The sequence below is a fragment of the Haliaeetus albicilla genome, chromosome 29 (assembly GCF_947461875.1).
Source record: "Haliaeetus albicilla chromosome 29, bHalAlb1.1, whole genome shotgun sequence".
NCBI classification, from domain to species: Eukaryota; Metazoa; Chordata; class Aves; order Accipitriformes; family Accipitridae; genus Haliaeetus; species Haliaeetus albicilla.
Genome location: NC_091511.1, coordinates 4,947,479 through 4,971,640, shown reverse-complemented (window position 1 = coordinate 4,971,640; position 24,162 = coordinate 4,947,479). Strand labels below are relative to the sequence as shown.

Below are 24,162 nucleotides of genomic sequence, written 5' to 3'. Positions count from 1 at the left end.
CCTTTTCTGAGGTAAAACCCTCCTCTGTGAGGTAAAATCTACATTTCCTGAGGTAAAACTATACTCAGTGAGGTAAAATCCCCCTCCCTGAGGTGAATACACCATTTTTGGGTTTGGGGTTTTTTTTGAGGTAAAACCCTTATTTTTTTGAGGTAAAATGCTCCTCTGTGGGGTAAAATTTACCTTTTCTGAGGTAAAAACCCCTTTTCTGAGGTAAAAATCTCCCTCTGTGAGGTGAATATGCCTTTTTTTGAGGAAAACCCCTCCTCTTTTGAGGATCCCCACCCCGAGATAAATATCCCTTTTCCTGAGATAAAACTGTTATCTGGTCGTATCCCCCTCCTTTTTGAGGAAAAACATTCTTTTTTGTTGAGAAACCCTCCTTTTTTGAGGTAAATATCACTTTTCCTGAGGAAACCCCTCCCCCTTTTGAGTGAAAACCCTCCCTTTTTTTGAGGAAAACTTTTTAGGTAACCCCCTCCTTTTTTGAGGAAATCCTTCCCCTTTTTTTGACGTAGAACCCTTTTTTTTTTTTTTTTGAGGTAAAACTCTCCTTTTTTTGAGGAAAACCCTCCCTTTTTTTGAAGTAAACCCCTCCTTTTTTTGAGGAACCCCCTCCTTTTGAGGTAAAGCCATCCTTTTTTTGAGGAAAAGCCCTCCTTTTTTTCTGAGGCAAATCCCTCCTTTTTTCTGAGGTAAAACCCTCTTTTTGAAGTAAAATCCTCCTTTATTTGAGGAACCCCCTCCTTTTTTTGAGGTAAACCCCTCCTTTTTTTGAGGGAAACCCCTCCTTTATTTGAGAAAACCCTCCTTTTTTTTGAGGTAAATCTCTTTTTTTTGAGGAAAACAGTCCTTTTTTTGGAGGAAAACCCTCCTCTTTTCGAGGTAAAGCCCCCGTCCCGTCCCCAGTGACCCCTCGCAAGCGCCTCCGTCCGGCAGCTGCGGGGTCCTAGAGCCCGCCGCCCACACACGCCATCTCGTCGGCCAGCTCCTCCTCCGCCGGCGGCCGCAGCGGCTCCTCGTCGCTGTAAACGGCGGCGGTGGCGGCGGGGGGCGTGGGACGCCGGCGGGTGAGGAGGTCGGTGGCGGCGCTTTCCATCTCGTCCATCGTCATGTCGCAGGCGTCGGCGATCTCTCGTTTGGCCACCGCCACGAATTTGGGGTCGCGGGCGAACAGCCCCAACCCCTCGGAGATGAGCACCTGCGGGGCGGGAGGCAGAGCTGGCACCGGTGCGGTGGGGCTGGTGGTGGCGGGGGGGGGTGGAATTCCGTTCCCGTCCGTCGTCGTCCCCCCCGCCGGGTCCCGCCCCGCACTCACGGCTTCCACCAGGCTGTCCGCGGAGCCGCGGCCCAGCCTGTCCCGAGGTCCGCAGGGTCGCAGGCGGAGGGGGCCGGGGGGACCGCGGTCCCCCACGAACCAGCGTGAGAGCGGGGGGAGGCTCCCCCCGCCTCCTCCCGCCGACACCCCCGGCGCCGGTCCTCCCTCCACCAGGATGAGGGGCGCGTAGAGGACGTGGCCGCGGGTGGGGGCCGTGGCCCAGGCGTGCGAGGAGCCCCCCAGGCGCCAAGTCTCGGAGCTGCCGTAGCCCTGGCGGGGAGAGGAGGAGGAGGAGGTCAGTGCTCTGTGCGTGTCTGTGTGTGACACGCGTGTGTGTGTGTCACGCGTGGTGGTACCTGGGGCCGCGCGGGGCCGGGGGGGCCCGAGGGGTTGTAGGTGCCCGGGATGGGCTCGTCCTCGCAGCTGCCCTGGCGCCGCAGGCACTGGATGGTGAAGGAGGGCTTCCGGCCTGGGGAAGGGGGCGGGGTGTCTCGACGGAGGCCCCGCCCCCTCGCCGTAAGCCCCGCCCCCCTCCCGCAGGCCCCGCCCTTACCTGCGGGGGTGGGAGGCAGGAGCCGGCGCCGCTTGAGCTGCTGCCCTTCGAGGGTCCCGTTGTGGAGGGCGAAGCGCCGGGAGGGCAGCGGCAGCGACCCCCCCCGCGGCCCCTCTCCCGCCCAGCGCGGGGGCAGGGGGGCGGGAACGGTCCCCAGCGGTCTGGGGACGGGGACAGGAGGAGTTTGGGGGCATTTCCCCAGGTTATAGGGACCCCCCTCCCCAAGGGTTGGGGAGCGGGGCGGGGGGGGTGTCCCCCAGGTGTTACGGCGGCCACGGGTGTGGCGATACCTGTCCCCGCCCCACCGGTGGCGGGGGGCCGAGCCCTCCGGGTCCTCTTCGTGGCTGATGTCGCCCGGCTCCCCCCCCGGCTCTTCCCCGTCCTCGGGGGGGCCTGGCTCTTCCTGGCCCCCCGCCTCCGAGCGCCGCCTGCCACACAGGGCCGTCAGGACCCCTGTTGCCCCCCCAGGGACCCCCCCCCCTCCCTTCCCCGCGGGGACCCCCAAGGTCCCTCCGCCCCACCGGTGCCCCTACCTGCTGCCGAGGCGACTGGGGACGATGTGGGGAAGGGGCGCGGGGTCCTCCCCCTCGGTGGGGGCCGGGCTGCCGGCCGGGGGGGGCTCCCCCAGGAGGGGGGGGCTGGGGGCGGAGCCGTACAGGGTCTCGGGAGCCTGCGGGCAGAGGGGCGGAGCTTTGTATTGGCAGGCGTGGCCACCGAGGCAAGGGTGGGGTCGGTGGGCGTGGCCCGGAGGCGAGGGGCGGGGCTTACGGCGTAGGTCAGCTGCTCCTCCTCGGTGGCGGCCGGTCCCTCGTCGTCGTCGCCCTCGAGGTCGCAGCTCAGCGCCCGCCGCATCTCAGGGCCCAGCGCCTGCAGCGTCTGCAGCCCGGCCTGGGGAGGGGGGGGGTGTCACGGCGGCCACCCCCACCCCTCCCCACAGCCCCACCCCCAGGGGGGTGCCCCCCACACCTGGAGCGCACACTCGTTGCTGGGGCCAGCGTTGGGGCCCAGCATCCCCCGCTCCTTCCGCCGCCGGAATTTGCGGAAATAGTCCTGGATCAGGAAGGTGGCGTAGAACTTGCCCACGGTGACCTCTTCCTCTGGGGGAGAGGAGGGGGGAGGCACGGCAGCGTCAGGGGTGCTGGGTCCCCCAGGGGTGACCCCCCCCCCAAGGGTGTCTGGGGGACACACACACACACACGGGGACGCTCGCTCACCCTCGGGCGGGGGGATCACCTCGTCCAGCAGCTTGGGCTTCGTCCTCTTCCAAATCTTCTTGATGACGGCGCGCAGCTCTTTGTTGGCCACGTCCAGGTTCCCTGGCGGGGAGGGGGGCGGGGAGGGGGGGACGACAACACACAGCGGGGAATCCAGGGGTGCCCCCACCCTGACTCGTCACACCCCACTGTCCCGTGGGGGACCTCGGGCCCCCCCCAGTTCCCAACCTTCCGTCTTGATCTTGAGGGAAGTGCGCACCAGGGCGAAGAGGGTGGCGTTGAAGGTCACGGTCCCGTCCGAGTTGAGAGGCATGTTCATGGCCACCAGGCGCTGGGGGGGGGGGGGGGGGGGGGGGAGGGTGATGGGGGGGGAATCAGGCATCCAGCCCCCCCGTCCCCGTCCCCTCTGGAGGCTGACCTTGCAGGCGACTCGGTGGGGGCAGAGCTTCCCAAAGCCCAGGGGGGGCTGGATCCGGCGCAGCAGCGTCACCACATCCAGGTGCTTGATGCGGCCCCTGTGAGACGGGGGGGTCACGGGGAGCCCCGGATGGCTCGGGGGGACACGACGGTGACGTTGTGACGGTGACAGACCTGGCAGCGGGGTCGTACTCGGACCAGACCCGCTTGAACTCGTCCAGGTGGTGGGGGCCCAGGATGGACCAGTCGCGCGTCAGGTAGTCGAAGTTGTCCATGATCACAGCCACGAAGAGGTTGATGATCTGGGGGGGGGGAGGCGGTCAGGAGCCCCCCCAGGGACTCTTGTTGCTGTCGTCGTTGCGAGGGGCCGAGCGGCGTTGCGTGGCGGCCCACCGGGGAGCCGTGGGGCTCACCAGGAAGGCGCAGAGCATGAAGAAGCTGATGAAGTAGGCGATGGCGAAGTTGCTGCCGCAGGTGAACTCCTCGCCCGGTCCCGCGTCCGACTCGGGGTCGCAGCGCTTGCCCGGCAGGCTGGCCAGCATGATCTCCTGCCAGGCCTCCCCTGTGGCGCACCTGCGCCCCACACGCCCGGCGTGACCCTATAGGGCCCCTCCGGACCCTATAGGGCCCCTGCAGGACCCCCCCCCCCGCCACCCCCACGCCTGGTGTGCCCTCCCACCAGGCCTCCCCTATAGATGGGGTAGAGGTGCCCTACAGAGCAACCCTGCAGGGACGCGCAGGCCCCAGGAGCGCCTACAGGAACCCCACGGGGAGCCGTGGGCGCTATAGGGACTCGGGGGGGGGGGCACAGAGCCCACAGGGACCCCGTGCGCACCCCAGGAGGACCCTATAGGGGTCCTATAGGAACCGCGTTGTGACCCACAGACCCCAAGGAGGAACTCCACAGGGACCCAATAAAGAGCCTGACAGGACACCCCAGGTCCCATAGGGAGCCAGCCGGGACCTTAGAGGCCCCCCCCCCCCAGATACCATAGGAAACCCAGAGCCCCCCCCCGGATCCCATAGGGCCCCCATAGGGCGCGACCCCACCTGAAGAGCAGCAGCACGGCCTGGGGGAAGGTCTGGAAGTTGTTGTTGCGGTTGATCTGGGTCCCATCCTGCAGCGCCACCTTCCCGAAGGTCTGGGGGGGGGGGGGGGGGGAAGGACATGGTGGGGGGGGCTGGGGGCTTGCGGGACCCCCCCTCGCACGGCGGGGCCGGGGCAGGGGGAGCGCGTCTCTCGCAGGAGGCCCCTCACCTGCATGCCGATGACGGCGTAGATGAAGAAGATCATGGCGATGAGGAGGGCGACGTAGGGCAGGGCCTGGCGGGGGGGGGGGGCGAAGTGGGGGGGGTAAGGTGTCATGCCCGCCCCCCCCAGTGTCCCCGTCCCCCCCCCATCCCGCGACGTCCCACCTGGAAGGACTTGACGAAGGTCCAGAGCAGGGTGCGGATGCCCTCGCCCTTGGAGAGCAGCTTCACCAACCGCATCACCCGGAAGAGCCGGAAGAAGGTGATGGAGATGCGGGAGCTGTCCTCCGAGCTCTGGGGGGGGGGGGAGAGGGCGGCGGGGGGGTGAGGGGACCCCAAAACTCCTGCGCCGCCCCCCCCCCCCGCGCTGGAGGACACCCCCGTACCTCACCAACGTGACCCCCGTTCTGTCGCACACAGGCGTGAGGAACCACAGATGGAGATGGATGGAGACAGACAGATGTACACGAGCACCACGGACATGGCGGGGGGGGACGACGGGATGCAGGTGTCCAGGACTGGCCCCCCCCCCAAAAAAAAACCCCCATCCCAGATTCAGGGGACCCCCCCCGGGAAAAAAGGGGGGGTGGTGACTCACGTTGACCTCGGTGACAGCGATGTCCACCACGCTGCCCACCACGATGAGGGCGTCAAAGGTGTTCCAGGCGTCGCAGAAGTAGTGCTGCGTACGGGGGGGGAATGGTGAGGGCCACCCCCTCCTCGTGCGACACCCCCCACCTCCTCGTGCGACGCACACCCTCCCCGCCCCAACCCCTCGCACGAGCCTACCCGGGGTTTGAAGGCGATGATCTTGAGCACCATCTCGATGGTGAAGAGCCCCGTGAACACCATGTTGAGCAGGTCCATCACGTAGTTGAAGGGCTTGGACTGCTCGTAGTGCTTTAGGGGAGGGGGGATGTCCTTAGCTGCCCCCCCCTCAAGACCCCTGAGGGTCCCCAGGTGTCCCCAACCAACCCCCCACCCCCACCGGGTCCCCGTGTGCCCCACCTGGACGGCCAGGGCGATGGTGTTGAGGAGGATGAGGACGAACATGATGTACTCGAAGGCGGTGGAGTTGACCATGGCCCAGACGCGGTACTGGGTGCGGTTCTTGGGGATGTAGCGCCGCAGCGGCTGCGCCTTCAGGGCGTACTCCACGCACTGTCGCTGCGGGGGGGACACACACACACAGCCGGCTGCCACAGGGGATGCCGCCGCCTGCGGGGAGCGGGGCGACGAGGCGACGCCGCAGCGTCCCCGGGCACCTGGTTCTTGTCCAGCTCGCAGTTGCGGTACTCGCTCTCCCCCTGCGCCCGGAAGGTGATGATGACGAAGCCGACGAAGATGTTCATCATGAAGAAGGCGATGACGATGATGTAGACGATGAAGAAGATGGAGATCTCCACCCGGTAGTTGTAGATGGGACCCTGGTCCTCGGCGTTGGCGTCGATGGCCTTGTACAGCAGCCTGGGGATGGGGACACACACACACACACAAAACAGCAGACAGCGGTGGTCCGCAAGGTACCCCCCAACGCGGGGTCCGGGTGTCATCGTCCCAGCCCTGCCCCAGGTGACTCACGCGGGCCAGCCCTCGAAGGTGGAGACGGTGAAGAGCGCCATCATCCCCGCCAGCACGTTGTCGAAGTTGAAGTCGCTGTTGTGCCAGAGGCGCTCCCGCACCGAGGGGTGGGAGACGTCCCCGTCCTTGTACACCAGGAAGGTGCCCCTGTGGGGGGGACACGACGGACACCGTGGGTAGGGGACACCCGCGCCGCAGGGGGGGTGACACCGCCACGGCACCGCGAATGAGCCCCTGCCCGCGGCCGTCAGCTGGGCAGGGGACACGGACACAGGGACGGCCCCCGTGCTTGCTCCACGTGCGCTCACACTCGGTTCACACCCTACAATCACACCCAAGCTGAGGTCACAGCCTACGCACATGTCTACAGGCGCAGTCACGCTACACTCACACTCCAGCTATGCTCACACTCAGCATACCCTCACACTCCGCCTACACTCACGTTTACACTGACACTCAGCCTACGCTCACACGCCACTTACACTTAGGTTTACACTCACTCAGCCTACACTCATACTCAGCCTATGCTCACATTTAAACTCTCACTCAAGCTACACTCACACTCAGTGTACACTCACACGCAAGCTACACTGGCACTCAGCCTACACTCACACTCAAGCTGCAGTCACATCTACACTCACACTCAAGTTACACTGAAACTGCACTCATACTCACTGCACACTCAGCCCGCACTCACAGCCTACACTCACTCAGCCTACGCACGCACTCAGCCCGCACTCACACTCACTTCTCAATGCACACTGAGCCCGCACTCACAGCCTAACTCACTCAGCCTACACTCACTCACTGCACACTCAGCCTGCACTCACAGCCTACACTCACACTCACTCTCAATGCACACTCAGCCCACACTCGCAGCCTACACTCACACTCAGCCTACATTCATAGTCACTCAATGCACACTCAGCCTGCACTCACGGCCTACACTCACACTCTCTCAGCCCACACTCACCCTTGGTCGGGGATCACTTGGGCAGTGGGGGAGGGGGGTGTGTGTCAGTTTGGGGGTGTGGGGGGGAGGGGTCAGTCAGGGAGGGGCCAGCACCCACTTGCACTCTCCTGGCGTGTGCTTGGCCTCGTCGGTGCAGCTGTAGAACTTGCCCTGGGGAAATGGGGGGGGTCAGGGAGACCCCGACCCCCTGGAGGGGTCAGGGGGACCCCCAGGGGTGGGGGGGTTGGGGGGGGGTTCCCCCCTCACACCTTGAAGAGCTGCACCCCGATGCAGGCGAACATGAACTGGAGCAGCGTGGTCACGATCATGATGTTCCCGATGGTGCGGATGGCCACGAAGACGCACTGCACCACGTGCTGGGGACAGAGGGACACCGGGACACCCGTGACAGAGGGACGTCAGGGACAGCCGGACACGGGGACAGCCGGACATGGGAACACCCGTGACAGGGGGACGTCAGGGACAGCCGGACACGGGGACAGCCGGACATGGGAACACCCGTGACAGGGGGACGTCAGGGACAGCCAGACACGGGAACACCCGTGACAGCGGGACGTCAGGGACAGCCGGACATGGGACACCCGTGACAGGGGGACGTCAGGGACAGCCGGACACGGGAACACCCATGACAGGGGGACGTCAGGGACAGCCGGACATGGGAACACCCGTGACAGGGGGATGTCAGGGACAGCCAGACACGGGGACAGCTGGACACGGGAACACCCATGACAGCGGGACGTCAGGGACAGCCGGACATGGGACACCCGTGACAGGGGGACGTCAGGGACAGCCGGACACGGGGACAGCCAGACACAGGAACACCCGTGACAGCGGGACGTCAGGGACAGCCGGACATGGGAACACCCGTGACAGGGGGACGTCAGGGACAGCCGGACATGGGACACCCGTGACAGGGGGACGTCAGGGACAGCCGGACACGAGGACAGCTGGACACCTGGATGCCAGGGACACTGGGGACACCCGGCCATCAGGGAGACCGGGACACCCATGCCACCAATGTCACCCGCGCCACCAGCAGCACCGTGCGCCGGAGACACCCGTGCTCCCAGTCCCATCGCCCCAGTGACACCAGTAACACCCCACACGGGGGCCCCAGCGCTCCCAGTCCCACCGGTACAGCCTGCAGCAGGCCACAGGCGCTGCTGGGTGTCCCCCAGTGCCTCCCAGTGCTCCCAGTGCCACACCTTGAGGCCCTTGGCGCGGTTGATGGCTCGCAGGGGCCGCAGGACGCGCAGGACCCGCAGGATCTTCACCACCGAGATGGCGCTGGAGCTGCCATGGGCGTCAGGGGACACCAGTGCTCCCATTAACACTCCCAGCGCTTCCCAGTAATGCTCCCAGCAATGCCCCTACTGCCTTCCAGTGTTTCCAGCACTGCTCCCAGTACTCCCAGTGGCATTCCTTGTACCCTCCCAGTGCCCCCAGTTGCATTCCCAGTTTCCCTGCTGGCCCCAGCAGTGGTCCCAGTGGCACTCCCAGTCTGCCCAATGGTGGTCCCAGTGCCTCCCAGTACCCCCAGTGACATTCCCAGTGCCCCCACTTCATCCAGTGGCACTCCCAGTGCTTTCCAATGCCCCCAGTGGCACTCCCAGTGCCTCCCAGTGGCTCCAGAGCCCTCAAAGGTGCTCTCAGTGCGCCCAGCAGTGATCCCAGTGCCTCCCAGTGCCCCCAGCAGTGCTCCCAGTGCCTCCCAGTGCCCCCAGCAGTGCTCCCAGTGGCCCCAGCAGTGCTCCCAGTGCCACCGAGAGCCCCCAGCAGCATTCCCAGTGCCTCCCAGTTCCCACCCCAGCTCACTGGATGCCAAAGGAGATGAGGGAGACTCCGACCACCAGCAGGTCGAGGAGGTTGAACCAGTTGCGGCAGAAGGAGCCTTTGTGCAGGAAGGCGCCGAAGGCCGTCATCTGGGGGAGGCCGTGAACCCTGACGTTGGGGACCCCCCCCAAAACCCTTGGGACCCCCCCAAAACCCTGGGGACCCCCCCAAAACCCTGGGGACACCCCCGGCATACCTTGAGCAGGATCTCCACGGTGAAGATGGAGGTGAAGGCGTAGTCGAAGTAGCCCAGGATCTGGGGGGGGGAAATGGGGTGACCCCTCCCCCCCAGTGCCCCCCTCTTCCCCCCCCCAAACACCCCCAGGGCCCCCCCGAATTGCCCCAAGCCCCCCAGCTCTTCCCAGCACCCCACATTTCTGCCCCACCCCCCCCAATACCGGGCGAGCGGATCCCTGGTCTTGCACATGGTGATGGGGTGAATTAGTCCCCGCCCCCCCCAGTTCCCCCCAGTTTGCCCAGTATCCCACGTGGTTGCGGGGCGAGTGGGCGCGGACGGGGTCCTCGGCGGCCAGCGAGACGCTGCTGAGGATGATGAAGACGAGGATGAGGTTGGTGAAGACGTGGTGGTGGATGAGGGCGTGGCACCGCACCCGCAGCCTGTGCCGAGCACGCGTCAGCACCAGTTACTCCCAGTGCTTCCCCTCTCCCCTCTGTCCCATTTTACTGGGCGCCCATCCCCCAGTGGGTTCCCCCCTTCCAGTTAGTCCCAGTTCCCTCCAGTTGCCCCGCAAGTGTCCCCAGTCCTCACCATATGCCGCCCAGTGCTCCCAGAGCCCCTCTCCCAGTGCACACAGTGCTCCCAGTTTGTGTCCCCCCTCCCAGACCCCGTGTCACTTGTGTCCCCAGTGCCAGTGCTCCCAGTCCTCCCAGTGCCCCCAGTGCCAGTGCTCCCAGTACCCCCAGTTTGTGTTCCCAGTCCCCCCATGTCCCTTGTGCCCCCACTCCCAACCCCGCAGTGTTCTTAGTGTCCTCAGCCCCAGTCCTCCCAGGGTTCCCAGTGCCCCCAGTCCTCCCAGTGCTCCCAGTCCCCTCTCTTACGGGTTGGTGCTGCTCAGCAGGAAGAAGGCACTGCCCTCGGGGATCGGCACCACCTTGGATTTGGGGGGCTCCTCCAGGGATTCCAGCCGGGCCCCCCCCAGACTGTCCCGCTCCCCCCCGGCCTCCTCGTCACCTGGAAGGGACCCAGGCGTCCGGACGCTGTCACCCCAAAACCCACCCCCTGGTGGGTGACACTCACCTTCCTCGCTCCCCTCCTCCTCCTCCTCTTCCTCCTCCTGCTCCCCCTCAACCTGGGGGGGGGGGGCACACGCTGAGCGTGCGAGGGCCGTGCACACTTTGGAGGGGGGGGGGGCTCACCCTCAGCTCACCCTCACCTTCACGCTCACGTCCTGGCTCCCTGCGCCGGCTTCCACCTCCCCGGCCTTGTCCCTGCGGGTTTTTTTTGGAGGGGGGGAATTTGGGGCGGGAGGGGGGGATGCTCAGCCAGAGGACCCAGGGGTCCAGGTGTCGTCCCCCCCCCAAAGAAGGGACCCAGGGGTCCGGACTCACTTTTTATCAGCCCCCGAATTGATGTTGTCACCGTCGGCCAGGTTGTCGACCGCGATGGCCAAGAAGACGTTGAGGAGGATGTCTTTGGGGAGGAAAGGGTTAAACCTGTCCTCCCAGTATCCTCCCAGTATGTGCCCCTCTTACTGGGTTTGTTCCCACTCCCCAGTCATCATCTTCTGGGCTCTCTGCCTCTCAACTCCAATTTCCCAACTCCAGTGTCTCCTCTCCCACCAGCTCCCCAGTTCAGCCGTGCTGCCTTCCCAGTCCCTCCCAGTTAGCCGGTTCCCCGCTCCCAGCCCGTCCCAGTGCTCCCAGTATGCCCACGCACAGTTGCCGCAGATGAAGAGGATGACAAAGTAGACGCAGACAAGCATTCCGGGGAAGACGGGGCCACCGTAGGCCATGATCCCGTCATACATCACCGCGTTCCAGTCCTCTCCTGTCAGGATCTGGGACCCAAACACTGGGGTCACCCCAAAACCTCAGCATCCCTCCCCAGTGCACCCCTTCCCAGTACTCCCAGTGCTCCCAGTACACTGCCACCTCCCAGTTCTCTTCCGTCAGGGCGCAACATCACCCCGGAGTGACTACAGGGTGGTGAGGGGACCCGTTTGGGGGGGGCACCTCATGGTTTTTGGGGTCTCCCCACAGGTTTTGGGGTCCCTCATGGGTTTTAGGGTCCCCTAGGGGGTTCAGGGTCTCCCCACAGGTTTTGGGGTCCCCCACAGGTTTCAGGGTCTCCCCAAAGGTTTTGGGATCTCCCCATGGGTTTTGGGGTCACCCCATGGGTTTTGGGGTCTTCCCACAGGTTTTTGGGGGTCGTGTCTGTCCCCCAACCCTCCCCTCCCCCAGGATTTGGGGGCGTCCCCCCCACCCCCCAGGATTTGGGGCTACCTGGAAGACGGTGAGCAGCGCCTGAGGGAAGGTATCGAAGGTGCTGCGCTTGGTCTGGGTCTCGTCGAAGCTGAAGCGTCCCCCGAAAAGCTGCATGCCCAACAGGGCGAAGATGATGATGAAGAGGAAGAGGAGGAGCAGGAGGGAAGCGATGGACTTCATGGAGTTCAGCAAGGAACCCACCAGGTTGCTCAGCGACGCCCAGTGCCTATGGGACGCTGGGGTTACTGGGAGAACTGGGAAAGGGACCGTTTCCCTGCCTCAACTAGATCCACCCCGCCACCGACACGCCGGGGGGTGGCTGATGGAGCCCCGGGAGGGGAGGGGCGTCGTCAACCGCGTTCACCGCGCGTTGTCGTCGCGTCGCCCCCCAACTCCTCAACCTGGTGACTTTAAAGACGCGGAGGAGACGGACGCAGCGGAGGACGGAGATCCCCAGGGGTTCCATGGCCCCTCGTTCCACCAAAGCCGTTTCCAACACCCCGCCGCACACCACGAAACAATCGAACCGGTTGAAAAAACTGGCGAAGTAACAGGCGGGACCCAAGGCGTACAGCTTCAACACCATCTCGGCGGCGAACAACGACAGCAGCGCCTTGTTGGCGTAAGCTTTTTGGGGGGCGGGGGTTGAGGAGACGCCCATACCCTGCCCCCCCCAAAAAAAATCTGGGGGTGTTCGGCGGGGTAGGGGGTTGTACCTTGCGTTTGGGTGAGCCAAGGGGGTTGCCCGTGGTGCTCGGAGGCGATGGTGAGGGTGTTGAGGAAGACCAAGAGTAAGACCATCCAGTAGAAGGAAACGGATTTCACCGCCCCACGGCACCGTCGGCGCCACAGGCGGTTCAGGCGGCGCAGGCGGCGCCTGGGGGGGGAATTTGGGGGTACGGGGGGGTTGGGAGGGGACAGGGGGACGTGGGAGGCGGTGGCATTTTGGGGACGGAGGGGAGGTGTTGGGGTTACAGAGAACAGCCCGTCAGGAGGGAGGTGTTGAGGTGGGGGGGCCCCCACTGTGTGGCCCCCCTCCCTTTTTGTCGAGCCCCCACTTTCCCCCCCACTCACCAGAATTTCGTTTTCGTAATTTTGCCCCTGGGGAGGGAAAAGTGCAGAGTTACCCCAAAATTTGGTGGGGTCCCTGTGGCCACTAAGGGGGGAGGGGGGTTGGGGTACCTGGGGATGGGGTGCTAGGGTTAGTTTTGGGGTCCTGGGGGGGGGCTTAGAGGGTCCCTGGGGCTATTGGGGGGGGTCCCAGATGGCCTTGAGGAGCTGCGGCGGTCGGTTTTGGGGTCCTGGGGTGGGGGGCACAGGAACCTGTGGGTGGTCCCAGAGGCTCTGGGAGGTACTGGGGGGCCATGAGGGGGCCATGAGGGGCCGGGGGGGTCCCAGAGGGTCCTCGCAGAGTTGCAGGAGGCTTCCCAAGCCCCCCCGTTTCGGCGCTTACAGGCAACGGTCGCAGGCGGTGGGCTGCGCCTCCTCCTCGCCCACCGTCTCGGTGTTCACCGACGTCGTCTCGCTGCCGGGAAGGCTGGCTGGGGTGGGGGTCAAAGGTCAGCATCGTGCAGGGGACCCCGGCATCCAGGGAAAAGTCGTGGCGGGTGGGGGGCACCCCAGGATAGGGGGGGGACATCGTTACCGTGGGTGTCGGTGGAGTGACTGGCGTGCCGGAGCCACTTCAGCCGCGGTTTCCGCTTCCCCATCAGGTCCTCGGCGGTCAGGCCTGCGGGTTGGGGTGGGGGGGGTAGCCCATGGAGGTTTTTGGGGTGCTGAGGATTTTGGGGGGGCACCCCACCCCCAAGCCCACTTACGGTGCTTCTCGTGCTCGTCCTCGTCACCCTCCAGGTCTTCGGCCTGGGTGATCCAGTCCATGTAACCCCGGAGATCTTCCTCCAGCTGCTGCTTCTCCCTCAGCTTCTGGAAGTCTCCACGGGCCTTGGCCTTCTCACGCTCCTTGGAGAATTCCCTTGGAGGTGGAGAAATATGTGACACACCCCCCCCCCAGACACGCTAACGACATGCTAACAACACGCTAACGATGCCCTCACCCGCTCAGCACCCCCAGCACCAAGTTGAGAACGAAGAAGGAGCCGAAGATGACAAGGCTGACGAAGTAAATCCAGGGTAGCTCATGGCCCATCGCGTCCTGCATCTGGAGGGGGGGCGATGGGGTTGGGGCAAGTTTTGGGGAGACACACTGTTCAGGTGGGGGGTTGGGGGACCCCAAATCCACCCCTCAGTGGCGCAGGGAGTGATGCAATCGACACTCAGGCGCCGGTCAGTGGGATCCGCCCTGGCCCCGGGGAGGATTTTGGGGGGGCTCAGGGAGTGCAGGGGGGGCGGGGGGGGTGAGCTTAAGGATTTGGGGGGGGCTTACCCAGTAGAGAACGTCAGTCCAACCCTCCATGGTGATGCACTGGAAGACGGTGAGCATGGCGAAGAAGAAGTTGTCGAAGTTGGTGATGCCGCCGTTGGGACCCTCCCAGCGGCCCCGGCACTCGGTGTTGTTCTGCAGGCAGGCGCGGCCGTGGCCCGAAAAAGCGCAAGGGGAGGGGTCCTCCTCCGATTCTAGGTCTGGGGGGGGGCAAAGGGGGGGCTTAGCACCCCCAAAATGGTGTTTGGGCAGGTCCACAGGGTGTTACGGGGGGGTGCAGGGGACTGGTGTGCGGAGCAACAGAGTAAGGAGGGCTGGGAGCCCCCCCGGCACGCTGGGAGCAAAAGTGGGGTGCAGGAGGTGGGCGCAGTGACACCCCCCGCCCCCCCCCCCCCTTACCAGATCCGATGAAGAAGCAGGTCTTGTGCATGCGGCCGATGAAGAGCTCAAGGCCGATGATGGCGTAGATGATGATGACGAAGAGGACGAGGAGGGCGATGTGCAGCAGTGGCACCATGGCCTTCATGATGGAGTTGAGGACGATGTGGAGGCCTGTGGGGAAGAAGTTGGGGGCGGGGTGGGAGGGGCTGGCAGGAGGCTGGAGATGGGGGGGCAGCCACCTCCCCCCCGACCCCCAAAAAAGCTGCGCCAGACGTTATCGCCCCAAAACCAATCTCACTGGGGACGCCGGAGACGAGGCGGAGGGGCCGGAGGACGCGGAAGGCGCGCAGGGCTTTGACATCGAAGCCCCCCGGTTTCCCACTCATGTGGTGAGCTTCGCCGGGTTTGTGGGACACCTGCTCCAAGATGACGCTGAAAAGCCTGAGGGAGATTTTGGGGAGGGTGGTTATTTGCACATGCCGCCCCCCCCTTGCCTGTTCCCCTCCCTTGGGGACAATTCCTCACCCCACGATGACGATGACGAAGTCGAGGAGGTTCCAGCCATTGCGGATGTAGGCGCTGGGGTGGAGGACCAGCCCGTAAGCGATGATCTTCAGGAAGGTCTCCACAGTGAAGATGATGAGGAAGACGTACTCCACTTGCTCCTGGGGGGGTGGGGGGGGAAGTTGGGGGGACACAAGGCATCCGGGGATGTCCCACCCCCATAACACTCCCTCTCAGGGGCTCAGTGGGGTGGCCCAGCACCCCCTTATCCCAGGGAACAAGGGCATTTGGGGACACCCCCACCCCCCCAAGATGGCCCCCCACCTTCTCTTGGGGGACAAGGGACAGTATTATTTGGGGGACACCCCCCACCCCTCAACCCACCACCCTTCCCATCATCCCTTTCTCCCTGGACCCAGGCGTCCGGGACGGCTAAGCCGGGATTAGCACCCACCCCGGCGCCGCGTAAGCGGCTTAAGGCAACGGCACACGCGTGTGCGAGGGGAACACGTGTGGCACGCGCTTCAGGGGACCCAGGCGTCCGGGCAGCCCTCTGCCACCCCACAGACACCTACCTACCCCCCCCCCCAAAAGTGTCCGGGCATCCCCCCCATAGACCCTCCCTGTCCCCCCCCATCCCCACTGAGGGGGGAACTCCGCTGTCGGGGCAGACCCCCACATTCCCAATTCTGTCCAGCGCCCAAAGCGGCTTCGTTAAGCGGTGGTGTTATCCCTTAACGAGCTAAACCAGCGCCTGACTGCGACCAGATGAGGACACTGGCCCCAGTGAAAGTGGGGGTTGCACCCCTTTATTTTTGGGGGGTTGGGGGGGGATTAGGGGTCCTCACTAGGTTGTGGTTGGCAGCGTTGGAGTCATCCTCGGGGAAGGGGATGTAGACCCCCAGGGCCACGCAGTTGGCGAAGATGGTGGCGAGGATGAGGATGTCGAAGGGCCTGGGGGTAAGGGTGGGAGGAGGGTGGGCAGCAGGTGGAGGGGGTGCCCCCCAAACCCACACCCCTCCATCCCCGCAGCCCCCCATCCCCATGGTTTCATGGCGCACCCTGTCCCCACTGCCATGTCTCCCTGTGACCCCCCCGTCCCCAAAAAAAACCCCACTCACTTCCACTCAACGATGCTGATGGCTGCCCGGCGGATGGGGTTGTTGAGGCGGAGGCAGAAGAGGGCACGGGGGGAACGGTGGACCCCCCCGGTGCCCTGACCCTTGTGCTTGGTGTGGGGGGGACGTCGGTGACGCTGACCCGGTGGGGTCCCTCCGCCCGCCGGACCCCCATTGGCTTCGCCTATCGGCCACCCCAGGGGCTGTCCCATGGCTTCAGCGAAAGATGGCAGCCCCTTGGGGGGTCCTGAGGGGGGGGGGGTGGTCAAGGGAGGGGGCAAGGACCCCCCAAAACTTTCCTGGACCTCCCCAAGCCCTCCTGGACCCTCCCCCCTGCAAAGCCCTCCAACTCCAGGACCCCCTGGACACACAGGGACCAGCTGTGAACACCACATCCCGTAGACCAGGGACCTCCCCGTACCCTCGGGGACCCCCCCATCTCATTGGGGACCCCGCACTTCTTCCCAAGGACCCCGCTATCCCCTCTGAGACACCACCGGACTCACCCTCTCCGTTCTCTTCTGACTCCGACATGGTGAGGGGTGTCTGGGATCTTTCCAGAAGTCTGGGAGTACCTGTAGGGGATCAAAGGGGGTCAGGGGGGGATTATTTTAGGGGTGTCCGATAGGGTTGGGGTATTCTGAGGGTACCTACAGGGTCTGGGGGGGGTGTGTTTGGATGGTCTTGAGAGACTCTCAAGGGGATTTCGGGGATCTGTTACGGTTTAGGAGCATTTAGGGGGTATATAGGGTGTACTTGGGGAGAGCGTGTGGGTATTTGGGGGGGTGGGATAGTTAAGAGGGTTTGGGGGTATTTAGGGGGAGTTTAGGGGTGTTTAGGGGGGGTCTGTGGGTGCTGGGGTAGCTCCCAGGCCCTTCCCACAGCTCGTCCTGCGGTCCCCGGCTTGTCACTGCTGGGAGATTAAGGGCTTAACGAGGGTGTGTGTGTGCCAGAGACGGGGAGGGCAGCGCTGCCCACGTGCCGCGTCACACGCGCGTGTAAGCAGAGCAAGGGCACAACTACAAGAGGGATGCGGGCACACGCATGTGGATGGGGTGAACAGGGCTGGGACGCACAGAAATGCGGGGACACGGATGCGGCAGATGCGTGTGAGAGCGAACAAGGAGAGGGCACACGCATTTGAGGGATGTGCTGCCGCCATTTCTTACCTCAGCTGCCCCTCAAGCCTCATGGATACCATTTCCTGCCTCAGTTACCCCAAAGAGGTGCCATTTCCCCCTCATCACCCCTCACAGGCACGATTTCTCCCTCAGCCACCCCTCGTAAGCACCATTTCCCCCTTCACCACCTCTCACGGGCACTGTTTCCCTCTTCACCACCCCTTACGGGCATCATTTTTCCCTCAGCCACCCCTCGTAAGCACCATCTCCCCCTTCACCACCTCTCACGGGCACCGTAAGCACCATTTCCCCCTTCACCACCCCTCACGGGCACCATTTCCCCCTCAGCCACCCCTTGTAGGCACCATTTCCCCCTTCACCACCCCTCACAGGCACCATTTCCCCCTTCACCACCCCTCACGGGCACCATTTCCCCCTTCACCACCCCTCATGGGCACCATTTCCCCCTCAGCCGCCCCTCCTAGGCACCATTTCCCCCTTCACCAGCCCTGACGGGCACCATTTCCCCTTCCACCACCCCTCACGGGCACCATTTCCCTCTCAGCCACTCCTCATAGGCACCATTTCCCCCTTCACCACCCCTCACGGGCACCATTTCCCCCTCCACCACCCCTCACAGGCACCATTTCCCCCTCAGCCGCCCCTCCTAGGCACCATTTCCCCCTTCACCACTCCTCACAGGCACCATTTCCCCCTCAGCTGCCCCTCCTAGGCACCATTTCCCCCTTCACCACCCCTCACGGGCACCATTTCCCCCTCAGCTGCCCCTCACGGGCACCATTTCCCCCTTCACCACTCCTCACGGGCACCATTTCCCCCTCAGCTGCCCCTCCTAGGCACCATTTCCCCCTTCACCACCCCTCACGGGCTCCATTTCCCTTCAGGGACTCCATTTCCCCTCACGGCCGCCATTTCCCCCCCTCAGCCGCCCCTCGCGCCTCGCGCCCCCCTCAACTTTCCCGCCTACAGCCGCGCCTCGTGCCGCCTACAACTCCCGTCGTGCCCCGCGCGCGGCCGCCACCCCCTCCCAGACTACAACTCCCGTCGTGCCCCGCGCGGGCTCCGCCTCGCTTCCGCGGCGGGCTCCGCCTCACGTGACTCGCGGCGGGGCTCGCGGGGGTGCGGGAGAGCCGGGGTCCCCCTCCCCTTCCCCAAACCGCCTCCTCTCCCCCCCCCGCAGGATTTGGGGGACCCCCCCCTCAAAAAAAAAAACCATGGAGGAGGTGGACAAAATCCTGATCCACTCCCTGCGGCAGGCGGGGACGTGAGTGGGGGGGGAAATTTGGGGGAAGTGGGGGGGCAACCCTGGGGGATTTTGGGGGGGGTGGGGGGCACTGAAGAGTTTTGGGGAGGGTCAAGGGACTGGAGGGGGGAACCCTAAGGAACTGGGGGGGGGACACTAGGGGTGTGAGGGGACACCTGGGGGGACCCTAAGGAGTTTTGGGGGTCCCTGGGGGAGCACCCTAAGAATTTGGGGAGGGGGGGCACAACTGGAGGTGGGGGGGGTCCCCGGGGGACAGAAACACTTTTTTGGGGGGGGGGCATGACTGGAGATGGGGGGTGACCACTGGGAGAGGGGTGGGAGTGCCTGGAGGTGCATGGGTGACAGCCAGGGTGGGGGAGGTGGGGGTATTTCAGGATTTGGGGGGGGTCCCCATGATCTTTTGTGCCCCCCCCCCCCCAAAAAAAAAGGCCGGTGCCCCCCGAGGCGCAGAGCGTGCGGGACTTCTCCCCGGAGCTGGTGGTGGAAGCGGCCGTCCGCTGCCTTCGGGCCATCCGTCCGGCTTTGGGGGCCCCCCTCAGCCCCCTCCTGCCCCCCGGCATCTCCGCTCGCTTCCGACTCGCTTCCGACTTGGCGGCCGCTTGCCAGGTATTGTGTGTGTGTGTCCCCCAAAATCTTGAGGGACCCCCAAAATTTTTGGGGGGACGGGGACACCAACCCTGACCACCCCACCGCTCTCCCCTAGGACTGAGATTTACAGGCGATGGGTTCCAGACCTTGCTACCACCCCCTGAAAAATACCCCCAAATCTTGAAGGGGGACCCCAAAAATTTTGGGGTGTCCCCCCCTCCTATTTCTCACCCTCAGGAGCTTGGATTTGGGGGCGACGTGGGGTACCAGACCTTCCTTTACAGCTCCGAACACGACACCCGCCGCCTCCTCCTCTTCCTCGTGGAGAAACTGCCGCGGGACGAGAGCGAAAGAGGGGCTGAACCCCCTGGTATGGATTTTGGGGGGTCCCCCCTGTTTTTATTTTTGGGGGGGGGGGGGCTGGCCATTTCCTTGTCTTCTTCCCCAGGGAAATCGGGGGTTCTGCTACGAGCCATCGGTGCCCGCATCCGGGAGCAGCTGGGGATCCCCTGGGTGCCCCCAGCTTGCCGCACCCCCCAGCTGCAACGCCTGCAGGTGAACTCCGGGGCGGGCCCTGACCCCCCCCCAATTGTGGGGGGCTAATTCTCAATTGGGAGGGGCAATTAATCCATGAATTAACCCTTTTTAGGGTACAGGTCGTCTCTACCCTTTCACTACGTGCCCCCTGGTTCTGCCCCAAAGTGGGGGACCGCCAGGTAAGAGTTGGGGGGGGGGGGGAATTTGGGGGGGGGTGTCCTTGTTTTGGGGGAGTTGTCTGCTCACACACCCCCCATCCCCGCAGAGCTGCAGGAGTATTTTGGGGGGGCTGCCCCCCCTGTGCCAGCACAGCCCCCCCTTTCCGCCAGGACCCCCCCAGCCTTGCTGGAGACCCACGCAGCCCAGCTCAGCGCCCGCCATGACTGGGAGGCCGAGTGGGGGGGTCCCGGTCTGGCCTCCCGCCTGCCCCCCCAGGTGAGACACACCCCCCCGCCATCCACTAGGGGGGTCTTGGGGGGGGTCCCCAGGATTTGGGGGGGACCCTATGGGTCCCACACTTCTCTCACCCCCAGGAGTTTGGTGGGGGGGGAGAGGTGTTTGTCCGTGGGTCTGACCTCCTTTCTCTGAGTCCTGGGGGGGGGTTGGAGGGGGCTGTTTTGGGGGTCCTTGTGGGTCTGACCCCCCCGCTTTCTCACCCCCTGGGATTACAGGGGGGGTGGGGGGATGGTTATGAGTCTGTTTTGGGGGTCGCTGTGGGTCTGACACCCCCTTTAGCCCCCCCACACACCCCCAGGACTACAGGGGGGCTGCGGGGATGTTTACGGGGCTATTTTTGGGGGAGGGGGGCCCTGTGGATCTGACACACCACACCCCCCCAGCAATATGGGGGGACATCTATGGGTCTGTTTTGGGGATCGCTATGGGTCTGACACCCCCTTTCCTCCCTCCCCCTCCCCAGGAATATGTGGGGCGGAAGCGGCTCCGTGCTCGACTCCGGGCCCTGGAGCCCCTGCGCCAGGTCTGCCCCCCCCGACCCCAGGGACCCCCCCCGGGACCCCTGGACTCCACTTGGCTCCAAGAAGCTTTTGGGACTGGGGGGGCTGGGGGGGCCTTGCCCAAGGGGTCCCGCTTCACCCGCACCCAGCACCTGACCCATGAGCAGGTAGGCTGGGGGGGCTGCTGGGGGGCTGGGGGGTGTTTTGGGGGGGCTGGGGAGGCTGCTGGAGGGCTGGGGGATTGTTTTTGGGGGGTTGGGGGGGCTGCTGGAGGGCTGGAGCATTGTTTTGGGGGGGCTGGGGAGGGCTGCTGGAGGTCTGGGAGTTGTTTTGGGGGGGGCCCCCCCACTCTGGGGTCTGACCTGCTCCGGGGTCTCATCCCGCAGGACCCCCAAATCCTGCTGCAGCAGATCCAGGTGGCTGCCGAGACCCTGCACCCCTCAAAGAACTCTGAGGAGGTGAGAGGATGGGGGGGGTCGTTCACTCTGAACCCTGCTGATGGCTGCATGTTCACGCTGGACTCTACCCATGGCTCTGTTGGATGGGTGTTCACTCTGGACCCTACTGATGGCCGCATTTAGAAGGGCCTTCCCCCCCCACCTTAGGACGCAGGGGCACGCCACGCCAGCGAGGAGGCTGCCCTGGAGGAGACCCTGGCTCGGCTGGAGGCCGAAATCGAGGGCTGCTGCGGGGAGGTGCGGGACGCCCAGCTCAGCCTCACCCAGGTGGGTGCCGGGGTGGGGGGGGGGAGGTTAAGGGGTGGGGTTTCAGGATGTTTTGGGGTGCCCTGATGGCTGGTAACCCCCCCCAGGTGGAGGCGGAGGTGCGGCAGGGCCGGCTGGCGCTGGGGGCCCGGGAGGACGCCCTTCGGCTGAAGGCGCGGGCAGTCGAGCTGCTCCCGGATGCGCAGAACAACATGGCCAAGCTCCAGGTGAGGATTTTGGGGTGCCCCCTGAGGGGGGGGGCTGTTTGGGGGGGGGCTGTGAAGCTGTTTGGGGCCACAGCGGGTGTGGGGAGGGGGTTTAGGGGGGTGGTTTGGGGTGTGCAACTGCCCTGGTGGCAGATAAGTAAAGGGGAGGGGTGGGCAATTTGGGGGTGCTGGGGGGGGCATTTTTGGGGGTGCAGGGGGGGGAAAGAAGCGTTTTGGGGGTGCTGACCCTGTTCCCAGCTGGTGGTGGAGGCGAGCAGCCGCCGCATTGTCAGCCTGGTGGGGCAGTGGGAGCGGCACCGGGGACCCCTCCTCGCCGAATACCGGCACCTCCGGGCCCTGCGTGACTCCGCTCAGGTAAGGGGGGGGCTGGGGTTTGTCCCCCCTTTTTGGGGGTCCTCAGGTCCCTTTTTTTGCTGAGTTTGGGGGTCCCCAGATCTCTCTCTGGTAGGTTTTGGGATCTCTGGAATTCTCTTTCCAGTGGGTTTGGGGTGCCCAGATTCTCCCCCAAATGGGTTTTGGGGTCCCTGGGGTCCCTTCCCAGTGGGTTTGGGTTGCCCAGATTCTCCCCCAAATGGGTTTTGGGGTCCCTGGGGTCCTTTCCCAGTGGGTTTGGGGTCCCCTTCCCCATAGGTTTTGGCTGTCTGCGGTTCCTTCCCAGTGGGTTTGGGGGTCCCTGGGTCTCTCTCTGGTAGGTTTTGGGGGTCCCTGGGGGCTCTGGGTTCCCTTCCCAGTGGGTTTGGGGTACCCAGATCCCCCCAAATGCATTTTGGGGTTCCTGGGGATGCAGAGGTCCCCTTCTCAGTGGGTTTGGGGTCTCCTTCCCAGTGACTTTGAGACTCTGATGTCCATTTCACAGTAGTTTCGGGGCCCCGGAGTCCCTTTTTTGGGGGTTTGGGGGTCTCTGAGGTCCCACCCCTCAGTGGATTTGGGGGTGCCCTGACACCCCCCCCCCCTTTTTGTTTTTTTTTTTTTTATTTCTCCTACCCCAGCTGGAGTCGTCGCGGCGGCTGTCGGAGATCCGGGCCCTGCACGAGCGCAGCCGCTCGGCCGCTGACGAAGCCCGACGCAAGGAGGAGCTGTACAAACAACTGGTGAGTACCCATGACGGGGGGGGCAGGGGGTGATTTGGGGGGCTTCCCCCCCCACTTTCACGCACCCCCACACACACACAACCCCTTCCCCGGATGCAGGTGGCGGAGCTGGAAGCGCTGCCCCGTGACATCTCACGCGCCGTCTACACCCAGCGCATCCTGGAGATCGTGGGCAACATCCGCAAGCAGAAGGAGGAGATCAGCAAGGTGGGGGGAAGATTTTGGGGAGGGGGGGGGGCTGGAGATTTTGGGGGGTCTTGGGGGGGTAGTTTAGGGTCCCTAGGGCAACGTAGAGGAGTCCTTGGGGGGGGTCCTTGGGGTATTAGGTTGTGTTTGAGGTCTTGGGGGAGGCAGGGGGTGTTTGGAGGGGGTGTCTGTGGGTGCACCCCCAAAATGAGGGGGTTTGGGGTTCCCCCCCCCAGACCTGAGAACCCCGGGGGGGGGTCTCCCCAGATCCTGGTGGACACGCGGGCGCTGCAGAAGGAGATCAACTCCCTGGTGGGGAAGCTGGAGAGGACCTTCAGCGTCACCGACGAGCTGCTCTTCAAGGTTGGGGGGGGTCCCCCCACATGTTTATGGGGGACACCTTGAGGTCAGGGGGGCCTCCCCAGGGGGATCAAGGTGGGATTTGGGGGGGGCCTGGGGCGGATGCTCAAGGGCACCCCCTCTATGGGATAACCCCAAAGGAAGAGGGGAAGTTTGGGGTGCTAACACCACCCCAAACCATCTCGTGTGCCCCCCCCCAGGATGCCAAGCGGGACGAGGTGGTGAGAAAAGCCTACAAGTACCTGGCAGCTCTACATGAGGTAACGGGGAGCTGGGGGGGGGGCAATGTGAAGGTTGGGGGGGGGGGCGCCCAGGTAGAATTGGGGGGACCTGGAGGTTTTTGGGGGGTCCCAGAACCCCCCCTTTTTGTCCCCCAGAACTGTGCCCAGCTGATCCAGACCATCGAAGACACCGGGACCATCCAGAGGGAGATCCGGGACTTGGAGGAACAGGTGGGGGTTTGGGGGGGGCAGGATATAATGGGGGGGGGGGGCGAGGATTGGGGTGTCCTTGGGGGTCCCCCCCCAGGGCTATTGGGCTATTAATTAACTGCTCGTATCTCCCCACATCTCTTTGTAACCCCCAATTCTTTGTGACCTTCCCCAACTCTTTGTAATCCTGTTTGTCCCCCAACCTCTTTGCCCCCCATTTTGTGCCCCCCCCACCCCCTTTTATGGCCCCCCCCCCCCCCGTTTAAATCACCCCCCCAACCCTGTTACCCCCAGATTGAGGGGGAGACGAGCGCGAAGCCCCCCGCCAGCCTCGACCGGATCCTCAGCGACTGCCGGGCGCTGCGGGAGGAGAACGCGCTGCTGGCTGCACAAGCCCGCCACACCTGAACCCCAAAACCTGGGTGTCCCCCCAAAATCCCCTTGCGAGGGGGCTCTGTCACCCCCCCATGCACACAGTGGGGTGTGGGAGTGCCTGAAGCCCCCCCCCACCCCCCACCCCAAAACGTGCCCGTGGTGGAGGATGGAGTGGTTCCTTTATGGTTTCAATAAAGTCTCAGCACAGCGGTTTTTGGGGTGTCATCATGTTCCTTTTGGGGGGGAATTTGGAGGGACACCCCCCCATCTCCGCCCCCCCCCGTGGTTTTGGGGGGTGGGGGGACCTCCCCCCTCAGCTCTGGGGGGGCATAA

The 24,162-nt window shown here is 64.4% G+C and overlaps 2 protein-coding genes across 3 annotated transcripts; one reads left to right on the top strand and one right to left on the bottom strand.

Annotated features, from left to right (window-relative positions):
* Nucleotides 1–754: 754 nt before the first annotated feature.
* Nucleotides 755–16,882, bottom strand: CACNA1F (calcium voltage-gated channel subunit alpha1 F). The gene is made up of 48 exons (XM_069774299.1): nt 16,475–16,882; nt 15,972–16,215; nt 15,699–15,804; nt 14,872–15,011; nt 14,645–14,787; nt 14,365–14,517; nt 13,969–14,165; nt 13,640–13,743; nt 13,403–13,557; nt 13,231–13,314; nt 13,039–13,126; nt 12,660–12,686; nt 12,302–12,462; nt 11,987–12,212; nt 11,604–11,811; nt 11,038–11,158; nt 10,710–10,791; nt 10,535–10,589; nt 10,399–10,450; nt 10,200–10,332; nt 9,629–9,758; nt 9,337–9,396; nt 9,123–9,229; nt 8,513–8,600; nt 7,556–7,663; nt 7,405–7,457; nt 6,335–6,481; nt 6,019–6,220; nt 5,762–5,920; nt 5,543–5,653; nt 5,352–5,435; nt 5,140–5,160; nt 4,919–5,047; nt 4,761–4,826; nt 4,553–4,644; nt 3,916–4,075; nt 3,677–3,804; nt 3,504–3,600; nt 3,314–3,416; nt 3,086–3,187; nt 2,838–2,968; nt 2,640–2,759; nt 2,405–2,541; nt 2,162–2,299; nt 1,872–2,032; nt 1,675–1,787; nt 1,319–1,588; nt 755–1,201 (listed from the first exon to the last, which is right to left on the bottom strand). Exons 1-48 carry the CDS (start codon nt 16,500–16,502, stop codon nt 950–952), a joined length of 5,976 nt encoding a protein of 1,991 aa, XP_069630400.1. The 5' UTR covers nt 16,503–16,882; the 3' UTR covers nt 755–949.
* A 1,351-nt stretch (nt 16,883–18,233) lies between these two features.
* CCDC22 (coiled-coil domain containing 22) lies at nt 18,234–24,042 on the top strand. Of its 2 annotated transcripts, none has more exons than XR_011322731.1 (17): nt 18,234–18,374; nt 18,803–18,980; nt 19,200–19,332; nt 19,411–19,517; nt 19,612–19,678; nt 19,765–19,934; nt 20,419–20,622; nt 20,842–20,913; nt 21,061–21,180; nt 21,267–21,386; nt 21,624–21,740; nt 22,376–22,477; nt 22,577–22,684; nt 22,931–23,026; nt 23,224–23,283; nt 23,378–23,475; nt 23,749–24,042. XR_011322731.1 is itself a non-coding variant. In XM_069774271.1 (17 exons), exons 1-17 carry the CDS (start codon nt 18,325–18,327, stop codon nt 23,860–23,862), a joined length of 1,893 nt encoding a protein of 630 aa, XP_069630372.1. In that variant the 5' UTR covers nt 18,234–18,324; the 3' UTR covers nt 23,863–24,042. The 2 variants fall into 2 exon arrangements, 1 of the variants encoding a protein (XP_069630372.1); XM_069774271.1 differs by having other exon boundaries at nt 23,401–23,475.
* Nucleotides 24,043–24,162: the final 120 nt, after the last annotated feature.